This window comes from Phyllostomus hastatus, unplaced genomic scaffold, assembly GCF_019186645.2.
Source record: "Phyllostomus hastatus isolate PE091 unplaced genomic scaffold, TTU_PhHast_1.1 phas_contig_855, whole genome shotgun sequence".
In the NCBI taxonomy this organism is placed as follows: Eukaryota; Metazoa; Chordata; class Mammalia; order Chiroptera; family Phyllostomidae; genus Phyllostomus; species Phyllostomus hastatus.
In genome coordinates this window covers 96107-113662 of record NW_025333976.1, presented here as the reverse complement: position 1 = coordinate 113662, position 17556 = coordinate 96107, and the positions used below count along the sequence as shown (strand labels likewise).

The 17556-nt window shown below is 37.3% G+C and overlaps 1 protein-coding gene across 1 annotated transcript in view; it reads right to left on the bottom strand.

Moving 5' to 3' along the window:
- The window catches only part of CR1 (complement C3b/C4b receptor 1 (Knops blood group)), a 121419-nt gene that overhangs the window by 13202 nt on the left and 90661 nt on the right, over positions 1-17556 (bottom strand). Inside the window, 3 exon segments of the mRNA XM_045850716.1 lie at positions 2179-2355; positions 3300-3527; positions 11325-11410. Coding sequence (XP_045706672.1) covers positions 2179-2355; positions 3300-3527; positions 11325-11410 — 491 coding nt within the window.

Sequence of the window (17556 nt, the reverse complement as noted above, 5' to 3'; positions counted from 1 at the left end):
GTTGATTTTGCTAATGCTAAAAATGGAGAATGAATAAGCCATGTTCTGAGAGAACAGCTATTAAAACAAAATTTACTTAAATGAAAAGAAAGCAGCTTCCAGAAGAATAGAATATAATTCTTTTATTTTCAGAACAACTATCCCATAGTCTTAATCTAAATAATTAATCATTGAACTATTACCTGAATTTTCATATTCCTTATGCAACTAAGGCAAGGAAAGGGAAACTTTTGGTTTCAGCAAAGCCACAGGGGCTCTGCAAGTGTCACCCATTCTGGCAAATAACCAGAACAGAGTCTCTCACTATCATTTTGGTGGGCTAATTCTTCTTTGTCTGTAAAACCGAGGGGCAGGAGGCCCAGGAGTGTTTCTGAGACTTTTAGGTCAGTGTGGGGGCATAAATTTCCTGTAACCATGGAAGCCATAAAACTAACAAGTTCTTACTATTAGAAATATCTCATCTCTGCCCTTACATAGTATTTTGAAAATGAAAAGAATAGAAAAGAAACAAGCAAAGCAAAAATCACTTAACTTATAGTTCTGCAAAGTTAAAAGAGCCACATTGAAAAGGACACAGTATAGAGTGAAATGTTTGAAAGCAGGGGCTGAGCTGGGGTCCAATTCTAGCACCACCACTCCCTGAGCTGTGGATCACAGACTGGATCAAGGACTGGATTTTGCTTCACCTCAAGTTCCTCCTCAGTAAGATAGCAAGAATACTAATCACACCCCATCAAATTCTGGAGACTAACACAACTCACTTTTGTAAAGATCTCAATAGCATATGCTTTTTTATTTCTACATTTTGCAGCTTTTTAGAATATTGCCAACAAAGATTTTAAAGTTGTATGTTATTTTGCAAACACAGGCAGACATAATGGAAATAATTTTGGGGACTTGTTTCAGAGACTTGTAAAAGTAAATAAACACCTTACTTTTAGTATTGAAGATTAGAGCTGTTGCAAATGTATGTTGGCAATATAATCTTTCTTAAAAGTAAGACAGGCAACTACTTGGCTAGCTGCCAGCTGTGTAGCCTGACACCAAGGAGCAGACAAGAGTCATACAAGGTAACTATGCTATTCACTTAGCTTTTGTTGAATGCAGATTCACTCAAAGTAGAACATCAACATACATTAATATCGCACTCACACTCTAATAGTTGAAGAGAAATGTAACACACACAGAGCAATCAATAGGGAATAATGACCCCAAGTCCCAGAGTCTGTCTGCAGGTCTGGGAGATAGCACAGTGGGCGAGGGAGCCTTCAGCATTTTGCAAAGAAGAATCTCTGCAGCCAGGTGGGCAGCAGGGCAGAAGAAATCCTCAGTCCAGCAGGGCATAGCCTCTGGTGGCTGATGCAAGGGAGATCAGTGTGGCATGGAGCACCACTCTGATGTGTGGAGCTCAGCTGTCTCAGCAGTGGTCTGGAGTCTGCCTCACTTATACCTGAGAGTGGTATACTCCACCCTTCTGGGTCTCTTGATAAGTGTCTTGGCATTTCTGATGGCAAGTGGAGAATTTCTCCAGGAGCCTGTCTATAGGTGGTCCTGTTCTGCACATATGACTGTTCTGATCATGTGTGCAGATATCTTGGGTGTATCTCCTTGGTGAATGTATCTAGTATGACTTAGGTAGGTTCCCTCTTGAACCAAAGTGTCCTGGCTGACTGGTGCCATCTTGGTTAACATGAGTGATTTCATTTTTTTTATATATTTTATGCTATCTTGACTGAACCAGTGCCATTGTATTGGTGCTGCTTTCCACAGTAGTGAGACTCCTTAGGCAGTAATTGCAGACCTAATTCCTCTTGACCTCACTTGTATTGTCCTCACAACAAAGTGCTTCTAGTCTCTTATTGACATTCTGAGGGCATTTGTGAGGACCAACTGTGGTCCTCTGGGGTCCTTTAGAGCTGAAATATTTTATTAGTTAAAAGCTTGTAAAGCATTTTAAATTAGTATGTGATATCATTATATTACTAAAAACTCCATTGGTTCTTCCTACTTATTTGGTAGAGTTGAGGATCCTTGGGAAACTGTCCTTCCCACTGTTTGTTCTCCTTTTCTCCTTTTCTACTGACACTCATTTCACCATCTTCTCAGAAGTGATCTATCTCAACCTTATTAGTTTCATACATCAGTCTTACATAAAAACCAAGCAAGAATAAGAGATACCTTTACAATAATGGTCAGATTGGCTCCAGGTTCCCTCATGTGTACAGAAAATGTAGGCTTTTCCCACCAACAGGTAGCCTGGGTCACAAATGTAGTTGACTGTCATCCCAGGAAGATATGGAGATGCATCCCCTCCAGTGTAATGCCCATTGTGCATCTTGGGTGGAGGTGGGCATACTAGGAGCAGGAAAAGACTCAGTTAAACATAAAAGTATGAGCATGTCAGCACATTTAATAATATCTGTGACTATTAGAGCTGCATGAAGACCCAGGCAGGCAGGTCTCAAGGCACTATATGTCTATGAGTCAGTGGGAAGACTAATTCTGCTAACCCAGACTTCTCAGCCTTTACATAGAGTCATGTGCTTTCTCTATCTGCAGACTGTACCAGCTGGAAGTACCATTGGGATCTACAAATTACTGATTCATTGCTGTCTGTCCTCACTAGAGTATGGAGCTTGTGTGGACAATTACAGCCACAAAGGACACTCTGAGGGCCAGGTGCTGTGATTTAAAGTTAGAAAAGAAATGTGCTACAGAGGCCAAGAACACAAGCATCCACTACTTTTCTCCAGGGCACCCTGAGTTCCCTTTGCTAAAGGTGAGACAACGGGTCAACAAATGCAGTAATGGGTTGAGTGTAACACTTAGATGTAATAAAAGAAGCACAAATGCTTACTTTGGACGTTTCTAATTATTTCTGTAGCATTACCAGTTTTGAAGTAAATTACTCCATCAACATGTACATTTTGGTCAGCACACCATCTATCTAGTATAAAAGCAAGTAGTAATAGAGATGGCATATCCGAATATTTTCATTGGCATTAGTTTTCATTGCTTTTAAAATGTTCTTTATAAACTCTGGGCCTCACTGGTTCTCTCCACTCTCTGATCCCTCCTCTCCTCACCATCCTACATTCCTCACCCCAGTGGGCAGTCATCAGACTACCACCAATTGGCATAGGGAAGCACCTCTAAAACCATGTGATTTTCCTGGCAGGTACTTCTGTGTCTGATATTCATAACAAAGTCATGTTGAAATGTATAAATGACTGTAATGATAGAAGTATGGAAGTTCTTGCCCAGATACACTGATCCATTGGGGGGCAGTGTGCACTGACCAGTAGAATCAGTAAGTTCACAGTGAGGGGCAGGGCCACTCCAAATCCCATTCCCGTGACTGTCACTTGTGCAGCGGATGGTGCTCTCCCCAATGATATTGAAGGTCATCCCTCTGTCAGTGTGGGAGTCACATGTATAAGATATTTCTTTTCCATAGGGAATGTTTCTCAGAGAAGTTCCTGTGTGTTTCCCATTCAGGATTGCGGGAGGATTTGGACAGAAGATTTCTAGAAAGAAGACAAGAGCATTATGTGCAATTAGAGTTTCAGTCAAACTGATTATACAATAATGGTACTCTGGGACTGTTATAAACACATTTTTTTTCTATAAGAATAATAACTGAGGTGAATCAAATTTAAATATGTAAAACACTTTTCTGAGAGGAAACTAAGGAAACTGAGACTTAAATCTCAGTTTTGTAAAAGTCCAAAAGTCCCTCCAGGTAGCTAAGATTTTAATCAATTTGAAAAGTAATTAATTTTGTTTTGTTGGCAACCATTTGATTTCCTACTTTATGACCTTCATTTAAAGATCCCCCTATGTGGCCATGGGTACCCACAAAGCCTCAGGTGCTCAGCCCACATCTTTTCCTACTCTGCCACCAGCTTTTTCTATACCAGTTCTTTTTTCTCCCACTGCAGCCCAATATCCAGGTCAGATAAAGAGAAACCAAAAACTTGAGCTATAGTGCTATATTTTGCTTTTCCTTTTGGAAAGAAAAAAGAAAGGAAAGAAAAGAAAAGATTTCTGATTCCAAGTGTGTTGAAGTCTAATAGTTGAAGTCAAAACTGAGAGAGGAGTGTTCTATTTAAAATGCCACAGCAGACTTCTGGCTAAGATGAAGGTATAGGTAGACATACTGTGTCTCCTTGCACAACCAAAATACGGACAACAATAATTTAGAAAAAAAATAACAACCAGAACTGACAGAAAATTGAACTGTATGGAATTTCAACAACCAACGAGTTAAAATAGACACATTCATCTAGACTGGTAGGAGGGGTGGAGTTGGGCAGCCTGGCTGAGAGGGGTCCTGGCAAAAAAAGTAGTGGCACTGGGTGCACAAGGCAGCAGCTAACAAACCCTGGGTGTGCAAGAAGGCAGCGGGTGGACCCTGGGTGTGCAGGCAGTGTCTGGCAGACCCCAGGCATGGGGTGGCAACAGGCAGACCCAGTGAGGTGGTGATTATGAAGCAGGGCATGGCATACAAGGCAGCTGGCTGACCAGGCAGTCCCACATTTACGTGCAGATAAACCAGGCAAAACTGGGGAGTGAGACAGACCTTGAAACCCAGGGTCCCAGTGTGGGGAAATAAAACCTTAAATCACCAATTAAAAACACCTGTAGGGGTTGAGGTGCCGGAAGAGATGCCCAACCTCATGAGAGAGTTTGTTGAAGACACCCACAGGGTCCTAGAACATACACAAGCCTGCCCACCCAAGAATTAGCACCAAAAGGGCCCAGTTTGCTTGTGGGAAGCAGTGGAAAGGACTGAAATCCAACAGAGAGTGGAGCAAGTGCCATTGTTCCCTTTCAGATCCCGCCCACACATACAGCATCACAACCCAGCCACTGGGTTGCCTTGCCCTGGTGAACAACTAAGGCTCCCCGCTTCACTACATAACAGGTGCCACAAGGGAAAAAAAAAGGCCCAAATGGAAGAACAGATCAAGGCTCCACAGCAAATACAAGTAAGCAATGAAGAGATAGCCAACCTTTCAGATGCACAGCTCAAAGCACTGGTGATCAGGATGCTCACAGAACTGGTTGAATTTTATCACAAATTTGATGACAAAATGAAGGCTACACTAAGTGAAATAAAGGGAAATGTACAGGGAACCAATAGTGATGGGAAGGAAACTGGGACTTAAATCAATGGAGTGGACCAGAAGGAAGAAAGAAATAATGAAACAGAAAAGAATGAAGAAACAAGAATTCAAAAAAAAAATGAGGAGAGGCTTAGGAATCTCCAGAACATCTCTAAACGTCGAACATCCGAATTATAGGGGTACCAGAAGGGGAAAAAGAAGAGCAACAAGTGGAAAAATTATCTGAACAAATAATAAAGGAGAATTACCCCAGTCTGACAAAGGAAATAGACTTCCAGGAAGTCCAGGAAGCTCACAGAGTCCCAAAAAAGTTGGACCCAAGGAGGAACACACCAAAGCACATCATAATTACATTAGTCAAGATTAAAATGAAGGAGAGAATTCTGCAAGCAGCAAGAGATAAGGAGACAGTAACCTACAAAGAAGTTCCCATCAGACTGTCAGCTGATTTCTCAAAAGAGACCTTACAGGCAAGAAGGGGCTGGAAACAAGTATTCCAAGTCATGAAAAGCAAGGACCTACATCCAAGATTGCTCTATCCAGCAAAACTTTCATTTAGAATGGAAGGGCAGATAAAGTGCTTCTCAGATAAGGTCAAGTTAAAGGAGTTCATCATCACCAAGCCCTGAATATATGAAATGTTAAAAGAACTTATCTAAGAAAAAGAAGATAAAAACCTTTTATAGTAAAATGACAGCAAACTCAAAATTATTAACAACTACACCTAAAACAAAAACAAAAGCAAACTAAGCAAACAGCCAGAACAGAAACAGAACCACAGAAATGGAGATCACATTGGAGAGTTAGTAACAGGGGAGTGGGAGGAGGAGAGGGGGAAAAGGTACAGAGAATAAGTAGCATAGATGTTAGGTAGAAAATAGACAGGGGGAGGGCAAGAATAGTATGAGAAATGTAGAAGCTAAAGAACTTGTGACCCATGGACATGAACTAAAGGAGGGGAATGTGTGTGGGAGAGGGTGTAAAGGGTGGAGGGGAATGAAGAGGGTAAAATGGGACAACTGTAATAGTATAATCAATAAATTATGTTTTCAAAAAATAAAATGCCACAGCAGAGAAACATTTTGTCAAACACTGGAAAATCATTGTAATATTGTGTCAAAAAATAAAATTATAATTCTCCAGCAACCAAAAACAAAAGCATGAAATATTGTGACCTAACTGATAGAAAATTCAAAGTAGCTATTATACAGAGATTCAATGAGCTACAAGACAACTCAGAAAGGCAATTCAATGAACTGAGGAATAAAATTCATGAACAGAAAGCATTCCTTACCACAGAAATTGAAATTTTAAACACGAACCAAATTCTGGAGCTAAAAATTCAATGAGTCTAATTGACAATAGATTAGAGAATTTAGAAAATAAGGCAGATTAGAACAAAGACAGAACTAGTGACCTGGAACAGAGAAATTTAGAAATGACTCAGAAGAGGAAAAAAACTAAGATTTAAAAAAGATAAAGAAACCTCATGACAGTTACCAGATATGATGGAAAAAATCCAAAAAACAGGGCTTACAAAAAGGAGAAGAGAGAGAGAAGGGAACAGAGTATATTGAGAGAAATAATAGTTGATAACTGCCTAAACCTGAGGAAGGTATTTAACACACATGTCCATGAAGATAACAGACCACATGATTACCTCAAGACACAAAGAACTCAAAGTTACATTATAATCAAACTGTCAAAAATCAATGATAAAGAAAGAATTTTAAATGTAGCCAGAGAAAAAAGGAGGTAACCTACAAAGGAAACCCTTAAGCTTACTAGCAGATTTCTGTGCAGAAAGTCTTCAGGCCAAGAAAGTATGGAATGGCAGATTCCAAGACTGAATGATAAAAATTGCCAGCCAAGAATACTTTATCAGAGCAAAGTTAGCCTTCAGATATGAAGGAGAAAGGCTTTCTTTGACAAATAAAAAGTGAGGGAGTTAATTACCATTAGACCTGTCTTGCAAGAAATGCTGAAAAGAGTCCTTCCAGCTGAAATTAAAAGATGTTCATTAATAACATAAAAGGAAACAGAAATACACAATACTTTAGCACAGATAAAAATATGTGTTAATTATAGCATGAAGGTTTAAGTAATGAACATTAAAATAACTATACCTACTATACTTTCTCAACAAATTCACAGTATCAAAGAGGAAAACTGTGATAACAAAAATATAAAAGGGAGGAATTAAAGAGTGGAACTCTTATAGGTAAATGAAGATAAGGTGCTATAAGCATAAAAGGACTATATGTAGGTTTTATGTAAATGACATGGCAATAATAATGCAAAAATTTATAGTAGAGTCACAAGACATAAAAAAAAGAGACTGAGCAAATCACAGTGGAAAAACGCCTCTTTACAGAGATAGAAACAGAAGGAAAAAGAAACAAAGGAGATACAAAACAACCAAATGGCATATGACAACAAGGCTATAGAATGTCCTCATACATCAATAACCAGTTACTAGAAATGGATCAAATTCACCATAAAAGACACAGAGAGGCTAGATGGATAAAAACAGGAGAACCAACAATATTCTGACTAAAGAAAAGTCATTTCAGCTAACAACATATGTAGGCTCAAATGAAGAGTTGGAAAGTGGAAACCAAAAGATAGCGACCATAGCCACACTTATATCAGACAAATTAGACTTCAAGCCAGAAGTGATAATGAGAGAAAAAAGGTCATTATGTAATGATAAAATAGTACATCAAGAACATATAACAATCATAAGTATGTATGCACCCTACAAAAGAGTATCAAAATATATGAAGCAACAACTAACAGATCAAAAGGGAGAAGTAGGCAACAACACAAAACTAGGAGGGGATTTCAACATCACCTCCGTCAGCAATGGACAGATCATCCGGACAGAAAATCAACAAGGAAATGCTGAAATGGAACCATACTGTAGAACAAGTGGACTTATGTATACATACAACAGATAATTCCATTTACCAACAGCAGAATACATACATTTCTCAAGTGTAGATGGAACATTTTCTAGGGTAGATCATTTGTTAGGAAACAAAACAAATCTTGGCAGACTTTAAAATTATATAACTTTTTTCTTACCATATGGTATAAAATTAGTTATCAAGAGGAGACAATCTGGAATCACTAGGAATATGTGGAAACCAAATAATACAGTTTTAAGCAACTAATAGGCCAAAGAAGAAATCAAAAGACAACCAAAAATCTATGTCAAAACAAAGAAAAATAGAAATACAACATATCAAATGTTATGAGATGCAGGAAAAGCATTTCTGAGAGCAAAGTTTATAATACTAGATTCAAGTTAAGATATTAAAAAGATCTCAAATAAAAATCCTAAATTTATACCTTGAGAAACTAGAGAAAGAACAAATTATGGCCAAGGTTAGCAGAAGAAAGGAAATAAAACTAGAATTTAATTAAATGGAAAAGAATCCAGAAAAATAATAGAATGGATCAACAAAGCTAAAAGCTCATTCTTCAAAAAGATTAACACAATTTGTAAGCTTTAGTCAGACTAAGAAAAAAATGACTGAGATGAAAATTAGAAATGAAAAAGGAGACATTACTATCGAAGCTATAGAAATACATAGAATCATAATAGACTACAATGAATAATGAGTTGCTAAAAGATTATATAACCTAGAAGATATTAGTGCATTTCTAGAAACACACAGCCATCTAAGAATCAAGAAGAAATAAAAAAGTCTTGACAGACCAGTAATAAGCAAAGAGATTGGTTCAGTAATCAAAAACATTCAACAAAAAAACCTTAGGACCAGATGGCTTCACAGATACATTGTACCAAACATTCAAAGAAGAATTAAATAATCATCAAACTTTTATAAAAAGTTGAGGAGGAAGGTATGTGTTCAAATTCATTTTATAAGGCCAGCATTAAGTAATCTGATACTAAAGCTAGCTAAGGGCAACATAAAGAAAACTATAGACCAATAACCCCAATGACTATAGATGTAAAAATTATCAGCAAAATATTTGCAAACAAAATTCAAGTACACATAAAAATCATTATACACCATGACCAAGTGGAATTTATCCTGGGATGCAAGGATCTTTTGACATAGGCAAATCATTAAGTATAATACCTCACATTAATAAAGAGATATAAAAATTACATGATCATCTTAATAAATACAGAAAAATGTTTGACAATGTGCAACATCCTTTCATAATAAAAACCCTCAGCATACTGGCTATAGAAGGAACATACCTAAGTATAATATAGGCCACATACAACAAACCCACAGCTGATATACATTTTGGTGAAAAATGGAAACTTTTGTCTCTAAGATCAGGAACAAGTTAAAAATTTCAACTCTCATACCACTCTTATCCAATATAGTACTAGCAGTCCTAGCTAGAGTGATTATGCAAGACAAAGAAATAAGAGGCATCCAAATTGGGAAGGAAGAAGTGAAACTGTCATTATTTGCAGATGATGTGGTGATTCTGTATATAGAAAATACAAAAGACTCAACCAAGTAAAATGTAGAACTAATTAATCATTTCAGTAAAGTTGCAGAATACAAAGTCAACCTCCAGAAATCAGTTGTATTCCTACATGCTAATGATGAAACCTCTGAGAAAGATATAAAGAAAACTATTCCATCTATAATAGCATCAAAAATAATAAAATACTCAGGAATAAATTTAATCAAGTGAAAGATCCATATAATGAAAATGACAAGACTTTCCAAAAAATCAAAGAAGACATAAAAAATTGGAAAAATATACCATATTCATGGATGGGGAGAATTACTGTAATGTTATTAAAATATCTATACTACCCAAAGCCATCAATAGATTCACAGCAATTTCCACCAAGATAGCAATGACATTCTTCACAGAAGTAGAAAATACCCTATAAATTTTATGGAACCACGAAAGACCCTAAATAGCCAAAGCAAATCTGAGGAAAAAGAATAAAACTGAAGGTATCACACCTTCAGATTTCAAATTATGCTACACAACTACAGCAATAAAAATGGTATGGTATTGGCACAAGAACCAATGGACACATAAACCAATGGCACAGAATAGAGACCCCAGAATTAAAGTATTGTTTGTATGGTCAGCTAATATTTGATAAGGTAGCCAAGAGCAACAGATGGGGAAAGAAGTCTCTTCAACAAATGCTGCTGGGAAAACTGAAGCAACATATGCAGAATAATAAAACTGAATTCCTATTGTACACCACTCATGAAAATTAACTCAAAATGGATCAAAGCCTTAAATATAAGAATGAAACTATAAGAGTCCTGGAAGTAAATGAAGGAAAAGAGCTTCTCAACATTGGTCCTGGAAATGACTTATTAGATATGACAGCAAAAGCACAAATGTCAAAGCAATAATCAACAAATGTGAACTCATTAAACTTAAAAGCTTTTGCATAGCAAAAGACAATTAACAAAGTGAAAAGACAATCTACAGAAAAATTTTGCAAACCATATATTGGATAAGGTAATATCCAACATATATAATAAAGTTATACAACCCAACAACAACAAAATGTTTTGATTAAAAAATGGGCAGAAGTTCTAAGTACATATTTCTCCAAAAAGAACATCCATTGGTCAAAGGGTACATGAAGAGATGCTCCACATCCTTAACCTTCTGGGAAATTCAGTTTAAAACCACAGAGGTGTCTCCTACCTGTTAGAATGGCTGTCATCAAGAAGACAAGTGATAATAAGTGCTGGTGAGAATGTGAATAAAAGGGAACCCTTATGCCCTGTTGGTGGTGATGTAAATCAATGCAGCCACTATAGAAAACAGTATAAATGTTGCTTAAAAATAAAAATAAAGAACTACTATATAATTCAGCAATTATACCTCTGAATATTTTTCCATCTAAAATGAAAACACTAACTTGAAAAGATATATGCACCCTATCATTTTCACTAGGAGATTGACCTTTTCTTTGGACAGAGTTTACTATTAAAGTAGGAGAGTAGAGGAATTTTACCTGAGTTCAAATCACCCACAGTTTGAGATAAATTACCTCCTAAGATTAAAAATGAAAACAAGAAAACCATGCAACACTTGATTTCAATTTTCAAGTATCTGAGAGACTACTCTGTGCGAGAAGGATTATGTTTCTTTTTTGTAACTACAGGGTCAAGTCAGTATCAACTGGAGGGAATTATTAGGAAAAATATTTCAACTCACTCTCACAAACAGGTGCCTCCTTATCCCAAGTGACATTACTGCCTAAGAGGAGACAGGCAGCAGACGGGGAACCAAGGAGTCGATGTCTAGAAACAAAGAATGAAAAATGATTATACCTTTCATATATTTCCCACTTAAGTCACCATGAGAAAATAATACCAGGAGGATTTTACAAATGACAGGACATATTAAAACATGGGATATCTCAAGGAAGAAACCCAATCTCCATCTGCAAATTAGTCCTCTCTTTTAAAAAAATATTTTATTTATTTATTTTTAGAGAGGGGAAAGGAGAAAGAAAAAAGGGAGAGGAATATCAATGTGTGGTTGCCTCTCATCTGCCCCCTACTGGGGACCTGACCTGCAAACCAGACATGTGCCCTGACTGGGAATTAAACCAGTGACTTTTTGCTTTACAGTCCGGTGCTCAATCCACTGAACCACACCAGCCAGGGTTGCAAATTAGTTCTCTAATGTTAAGAACAAACTTCAATTCTCACCTCTTTAATCTATCTTCATTCCCAGTCCCTCACAACTCAATGCAATAATTGTATTATCCATAATGGTACATTTTCATAAGTATTTTCATCCTTATCTTTAGGGAAGTGCACAGAGTTATGTAATCCACATGTACCTTTGTGAAGGCAGTTATGAGCTCCTTGAAGGCAGAAAATATGTCTTATGAAAATATGTACAATCTCTAGCCCTAGCCAAAAAAGATATTTAAGCTTGGGGTGCTCAAAAAATATTTGTTCATTGAAGTAATGAATGATAGCTTTACTGAAGATTTAGTGAATGAGAGCCAGAGGAAACAGTTAATCACCTTCACACTTTAAACATGAAAGGCAGGAGTACTCACCCAGTGAGCCATAAAACAATTCAAAGTAGGGCACAAATTCTGGAATATTTCATCATTATTTATTTTTTATTTATTATATCCCTATACTGTTGCTGCAAGAAATGTTACAAAAGATACCCGCAAAGCTAGTCAAGTGTTCTAATGTACAGCAGGGCTAAACTGGACTAACTGAAAGCTAAGGTGTCTAATGCAATGTCATGTAACAGGAAAATAGTTACTGGAATAGCTGTGAACTTTGCCTCTTGATTACTAAAAACACATGATCAGGGCAGTAACCGTTTGTAGTAGAGACTGTTGGTACCTCCAGTATCCATCTTCCTATTAATAATGGAACCCTGTATTTTTAACTGGCCAATGCCCACCTTTAGTAAAAGCTTCATGTCTCAGCTTCCCTAACAGCAAATGTAGCCACTTTCTTGGTGGAAGCATGTAAGTGGAGTGTCTGAAAAGTGTCTCTATTCTTTTATTCTTCCTCTTCCCTGTCCCAAGTTTGGACCAAGAGATGAGACAGTCTCAAATGGAAAAACCCCAGGTTTCTGTGTATTGTGGAGCCTCCATACAAGGCCTACACTGCCCATGGTTCTTAATCTGAGAGAGAAATTACTATCTCGTTCAAGTTTCTATTGTTTTGTTTCTTTTTCTCTGTCTTTATAGCTTAATTGAATCCTAACTGATATATCCTCTCATCCCATAACAGTAACATAAAGATGATGAGGACCTTATAGCAAATGCTGAATATATATTTTAAAATTATATTTATTTATTTTTAGAGTGGAGGGGAAGGGAGGGAGAAAAGAGGCCGAGGAATATCAATGTTTGGTTGCCTTTCATGCACCCCATACTGGAGACCTGGCCTGCAACCTAGGCATGTGCCCTGACTGGGAATTAAACCAGTGACCCTTTGCTTCACAGTCCAGTGCTCAATCCACTGAGCCACACCAGCCAGGGCAAAAAAAAAACACATTATTTTTGTAGGCACTTCGAGTCACTTTTATATTTAGGTGGCAATTTAATTTAACTTATTAACTTCTTAAAATGACTTTAGAGAGAGGGAAAGGGAGGGAGAAAGAGAGGGACAGAAACATTGATGTGAGAGAGGAAACATCCATCTGTTGCCTTTTGCATGACCCCAACTGGTGACCTGGCCTGCAACCCAGGCATGTGCCCAAACTGGGAATCACACTGGTGACCTTTCACTTTGTGGGATGATGCCCAGCCAACTAAGCCACACCAGCCAGAGCTATTAAATTTTTTAATGGTTATGTTGTAAAATATTTTCACATGTGTCAACACATATTTAATCTTCAAAATTTCTGCAAGCAATTTGAGAATCATTACAGTAAGAAAAGAAGATAATACCTGCACTACACATGTGTTTTCTTCTGCCTGTCTACTACAAAACTTTTAAAGTTACCTTAAGAGCACAGGATCATGGTGTTCTCTGACTTTTGACCTTATAAATGATGCTCTTAACCTGCTGACTATGACTAAACTAGAGCATTGGAGCAACAGTGTGAAGCAGGTTCCAGCCTATGGTTAGCTGTAAAAACAGTGAATGTTTTGAAAAATAATGCAAGACACTAATATGCTGTAGTAATGATTACATTGGCAAAAAATTTTCCTGACCTTATTGCTACTGCTCTGAAGTTCTTTTATTGGAATCTAATTGTGGGCTCTCGTGGCCATTAGCAATCTTGTTAGCAATGAAGTTATACCTTTGGCCAAGAAAAGCCATGAGATTCCTTTCCCTGTAATCAATATATGTGGGAGATCATTCTGTGTTGCATGGGCCCAGCTCCCACTTGGATACACACAGGACCCATGCCCACAGATAGGTTCTCCTGTGGGGAATCAGGCCTGCAATGTACCTAGGCCGCTTTGAGACTTGCTTTTGCTAAAACTCTCTCATCCTGAATTGAGGCAGAAAACATTTACTCTAAAGTACCTTCCTAAAATCCATGCTAAACCTTCCAAGGATGAGTATAACTTGTTCAACCACTTTTGCCTTTTCATTTGCAAATATCCCTTTTCTGTGATGTGATTAGCGGCATTGGCTCCTTTGTTTTCTGTAAAAGGTAACCACCTAAATTGAACCTGTGCATAGTAAATGAAGACTATCATGTAAAATGCCGAGAAACCCAATAAAGGCCGGTCATGATAAGGGCCATGACTTTTGCCCCCCTTGAGAGAAAAGCCATGCTCGCCCTGTTCCTCCACAGGACATGGTAGTCCATGTTAATGTCTCATGTCTCACCCACAATGTGGTGGACCCCACAAGCCGGGGTCTGCATCAAATGTACACACTGTGGAGAAGCTTGCAGACACATTGGAAGACTGGGATAGAGTGCCATTCCTACCTTTTCCTATTTGTTTATGTGCTTTGACCTATTTTTCAGTAGAGGGAATCTATGGAGACAATTATTAAAAGTAGGTTACAGATATGATTCTGTAGCAGACCTCTTTTTCTTAAAAAATACATAACTAAATTTTATTGGATTATAAAAGTTAATATGTATTATAGATACATTTAGAAGTCATGGATAGTTCAATGACAAAAAATACCACCCATGATCCTACCATTAATCATAGTTAATATTTTGCTATGAATCCTTCTAGGCTTTTTATCTAAAAATATATATATATATATTACACATACACATATATATTTTACCTAACATATATATACACATATATATTTTAATCTAAATTTATATATACCTTAGATGTCAACTGCCTCAATTACCCTTAGAAGGGAAAGCTGGTTAAATTGGACACAAGCACCAATTCCACATCTGCAAAGTACAGATTCCCACCTGGCCTTACAACCTGCTCAACCATGAGCTGTCAGATTCCTCAGCCTCAGCAGTTTTCATATGACTGCTGCTCCCATCAACACAAAGACACCCGTCAACAGAAAGAGAGTGGAAAAGCAACCCAAAGAATAGGGGAAAATACTTGCACACCACTTATCTAAGAAGGATTCAACATACAGAATATATAAAGGATTCCTGCAACTTAATAATAAAAAGCAAGCTCAATGAAAATAAGGGCCAAACAGTTGAATAAATGATCCTCCAAAGATGGTATACAAATGGCCAATAAACACATGAAATGATACTTCACATTAGTAGTCATTAGAGAAATCCAAATCAAACCCATTTCACACCTTCTAGGATAGCAATATAGTAATTTTTAAAAAATAAAAGATGTAAGTGTTGATGAGGATGTGAAAATAGTGGAACCTTATATATTGCCAGTGGGAATGTAAAATCATGTAGCTGTGGTAGAAAAGAGTTTGGTGATTCCCCAAAAAGTTAAACATAGAATTGTCATATGATCCTGCAATCCCAATTGTAGCTGTATGTATATCTGAAAGATTAAAAACAGAGACTCAAATGTACAAGTATATGGGTTCATCACCTGTTCTACCTATTTTTAAGTATTTCCTGAAAAGTTGTATTTTTCCTATAAAATGACACATTTCATGAGTATTTTCAATTTCATTATGATCTAGAGTAGTGGTCCCCAACATTTTTGTTACCAGGGACCAGTTTCGTGGAAGACAATTTTTCCACAGACTGGAGTGGAGGGAATGGTTTTGGGATGATTCAAGCACATTACATTCAAGCTCACCTCCTGCTGTGTGGTTGGGTTCCTAACAGGTCGTGACACGTACCTGTCCAGAGGTTGGGGAGCCTGATCAAGAAGATATAATATTTTATAAAGTGTTGAATCCCTTCAGTATCTGATGTGTATTTGTAGATTTGTTATCTTGTGAAATTACATTTGGCAAAGTTCTGTTCATTTTAACTGGCCACTTCAGAAAAGGCCTGTTTTTAGATGTATTTATCATTACTATTGTTTCTATTTTTCCAGTTCATTAACTTATTTTCATTATTAAGTCCTTAGTTCAGCTGTCTTGTTTGTGTTTTTAGTAATTTAAAAATATTTTGTTCATTTATTTGAATTTTTCTTATCAAATAACAAAAATATTAAATATTTCTCTAAGAATAGTTTTGGCAAAAAAATTTCATGATTAATATTTGCATCAGCATTAATATGAATCTAAATAATGTACAGTTTACCACTGTAGGCTATTAATGCAGACTAGCAATACTCAAATTCTAAGGAAATTCCATAGTGTTTTCCACAGTGGCTGGAACAGTCTGCAATTCCAACTGTATACTAGGGTTTCCTTTTCTCCACAACCTCATCAGCACTTGTTTGTTGATTTGTTTATGATGGCCATTCTGACTGGTGTGAAGAGGTATCTCATTGTGGTTTTAATTTTCATCTTTCTAATGGCTAGTGATGCTGAGCATCATTTGATACATCTCTAGGCCCTCTATATGTCCTCCTTGGAGAGGTATTTGTTCAGGCCCTTAGCCCATTCTTTAACTGGATTACTTGTGTTCCTGGAGTGGAGTCATGCAAGTTCTTTACATATTTTGGATGTCAAACCTTTGTTTGAGGTATCATTGGTAAGCATGTTTTCCCATATGGTTGGTTTCCTTTTCATTTTGCTGATGTTTTCTTTAACTGTGCAGAAACTTTTTATTTTGATGAAGTCCCATTTGTTTATTCTTTCTTTTATGCCCCTTGCTCTAGGGGACATATCAGTGAAAATACTGCTGCATAGAATATCTAAGATTTTCCTGCCTATGTTCTCCCCTAGGACTTTTATGGTGTTTCAACTTATATTTAAGTTTTTTTTATCTATCTTGAGTTTATTTTTCTGTATGGTGTAAGTTGGTGGTGGAGAAAGAATCCTGAAACACCAGTTCAAAAGAACCTATGAACCCCAATGTGCACAGCAGCACAATTTACAATAGCCAAGTGTTTCAAGCAACTTAAGTGCCCATCAGTAAATATGTGGATCAGAAAACTAGGCACACTGGGATGGGGGTAAAGGGTAGAAAACTGTACTTGAACAACAATTAAAAGACCCACAAACTATGGTACATTTACACAATGAAATACTATGCAGCAGAAAGAAAGAAGGAGCTCCTACCCTTCACAACAGGCTGGATGGAACTGGAGAGCATTGTGCTAAGTGAAATAAGCCAGGTGGTGAAAGTCAAATACCATATGATATCACCTATTGGTGGAACCTAATCAACAAAACAAACAAGCAAGCAAATTATAACTAGAAACATTGAAATAAAGAACAAACTGACAGTAAGCAGAGGGGAGGCGAGAGAGGTATAATGGGGGGGAGGGGAAAGGCTCATCAGGGAACACGTATAAAGGACACATGGACAAAGCCAAAGGGGGTGCATTGAAGGTGGGTGGTGGGGATGGGTGGGGTGGGGAGGGAATGGTGTGAGAAAATGGAGGCAACTGTACTTGAACAACAATAAAAAAACTCTAACT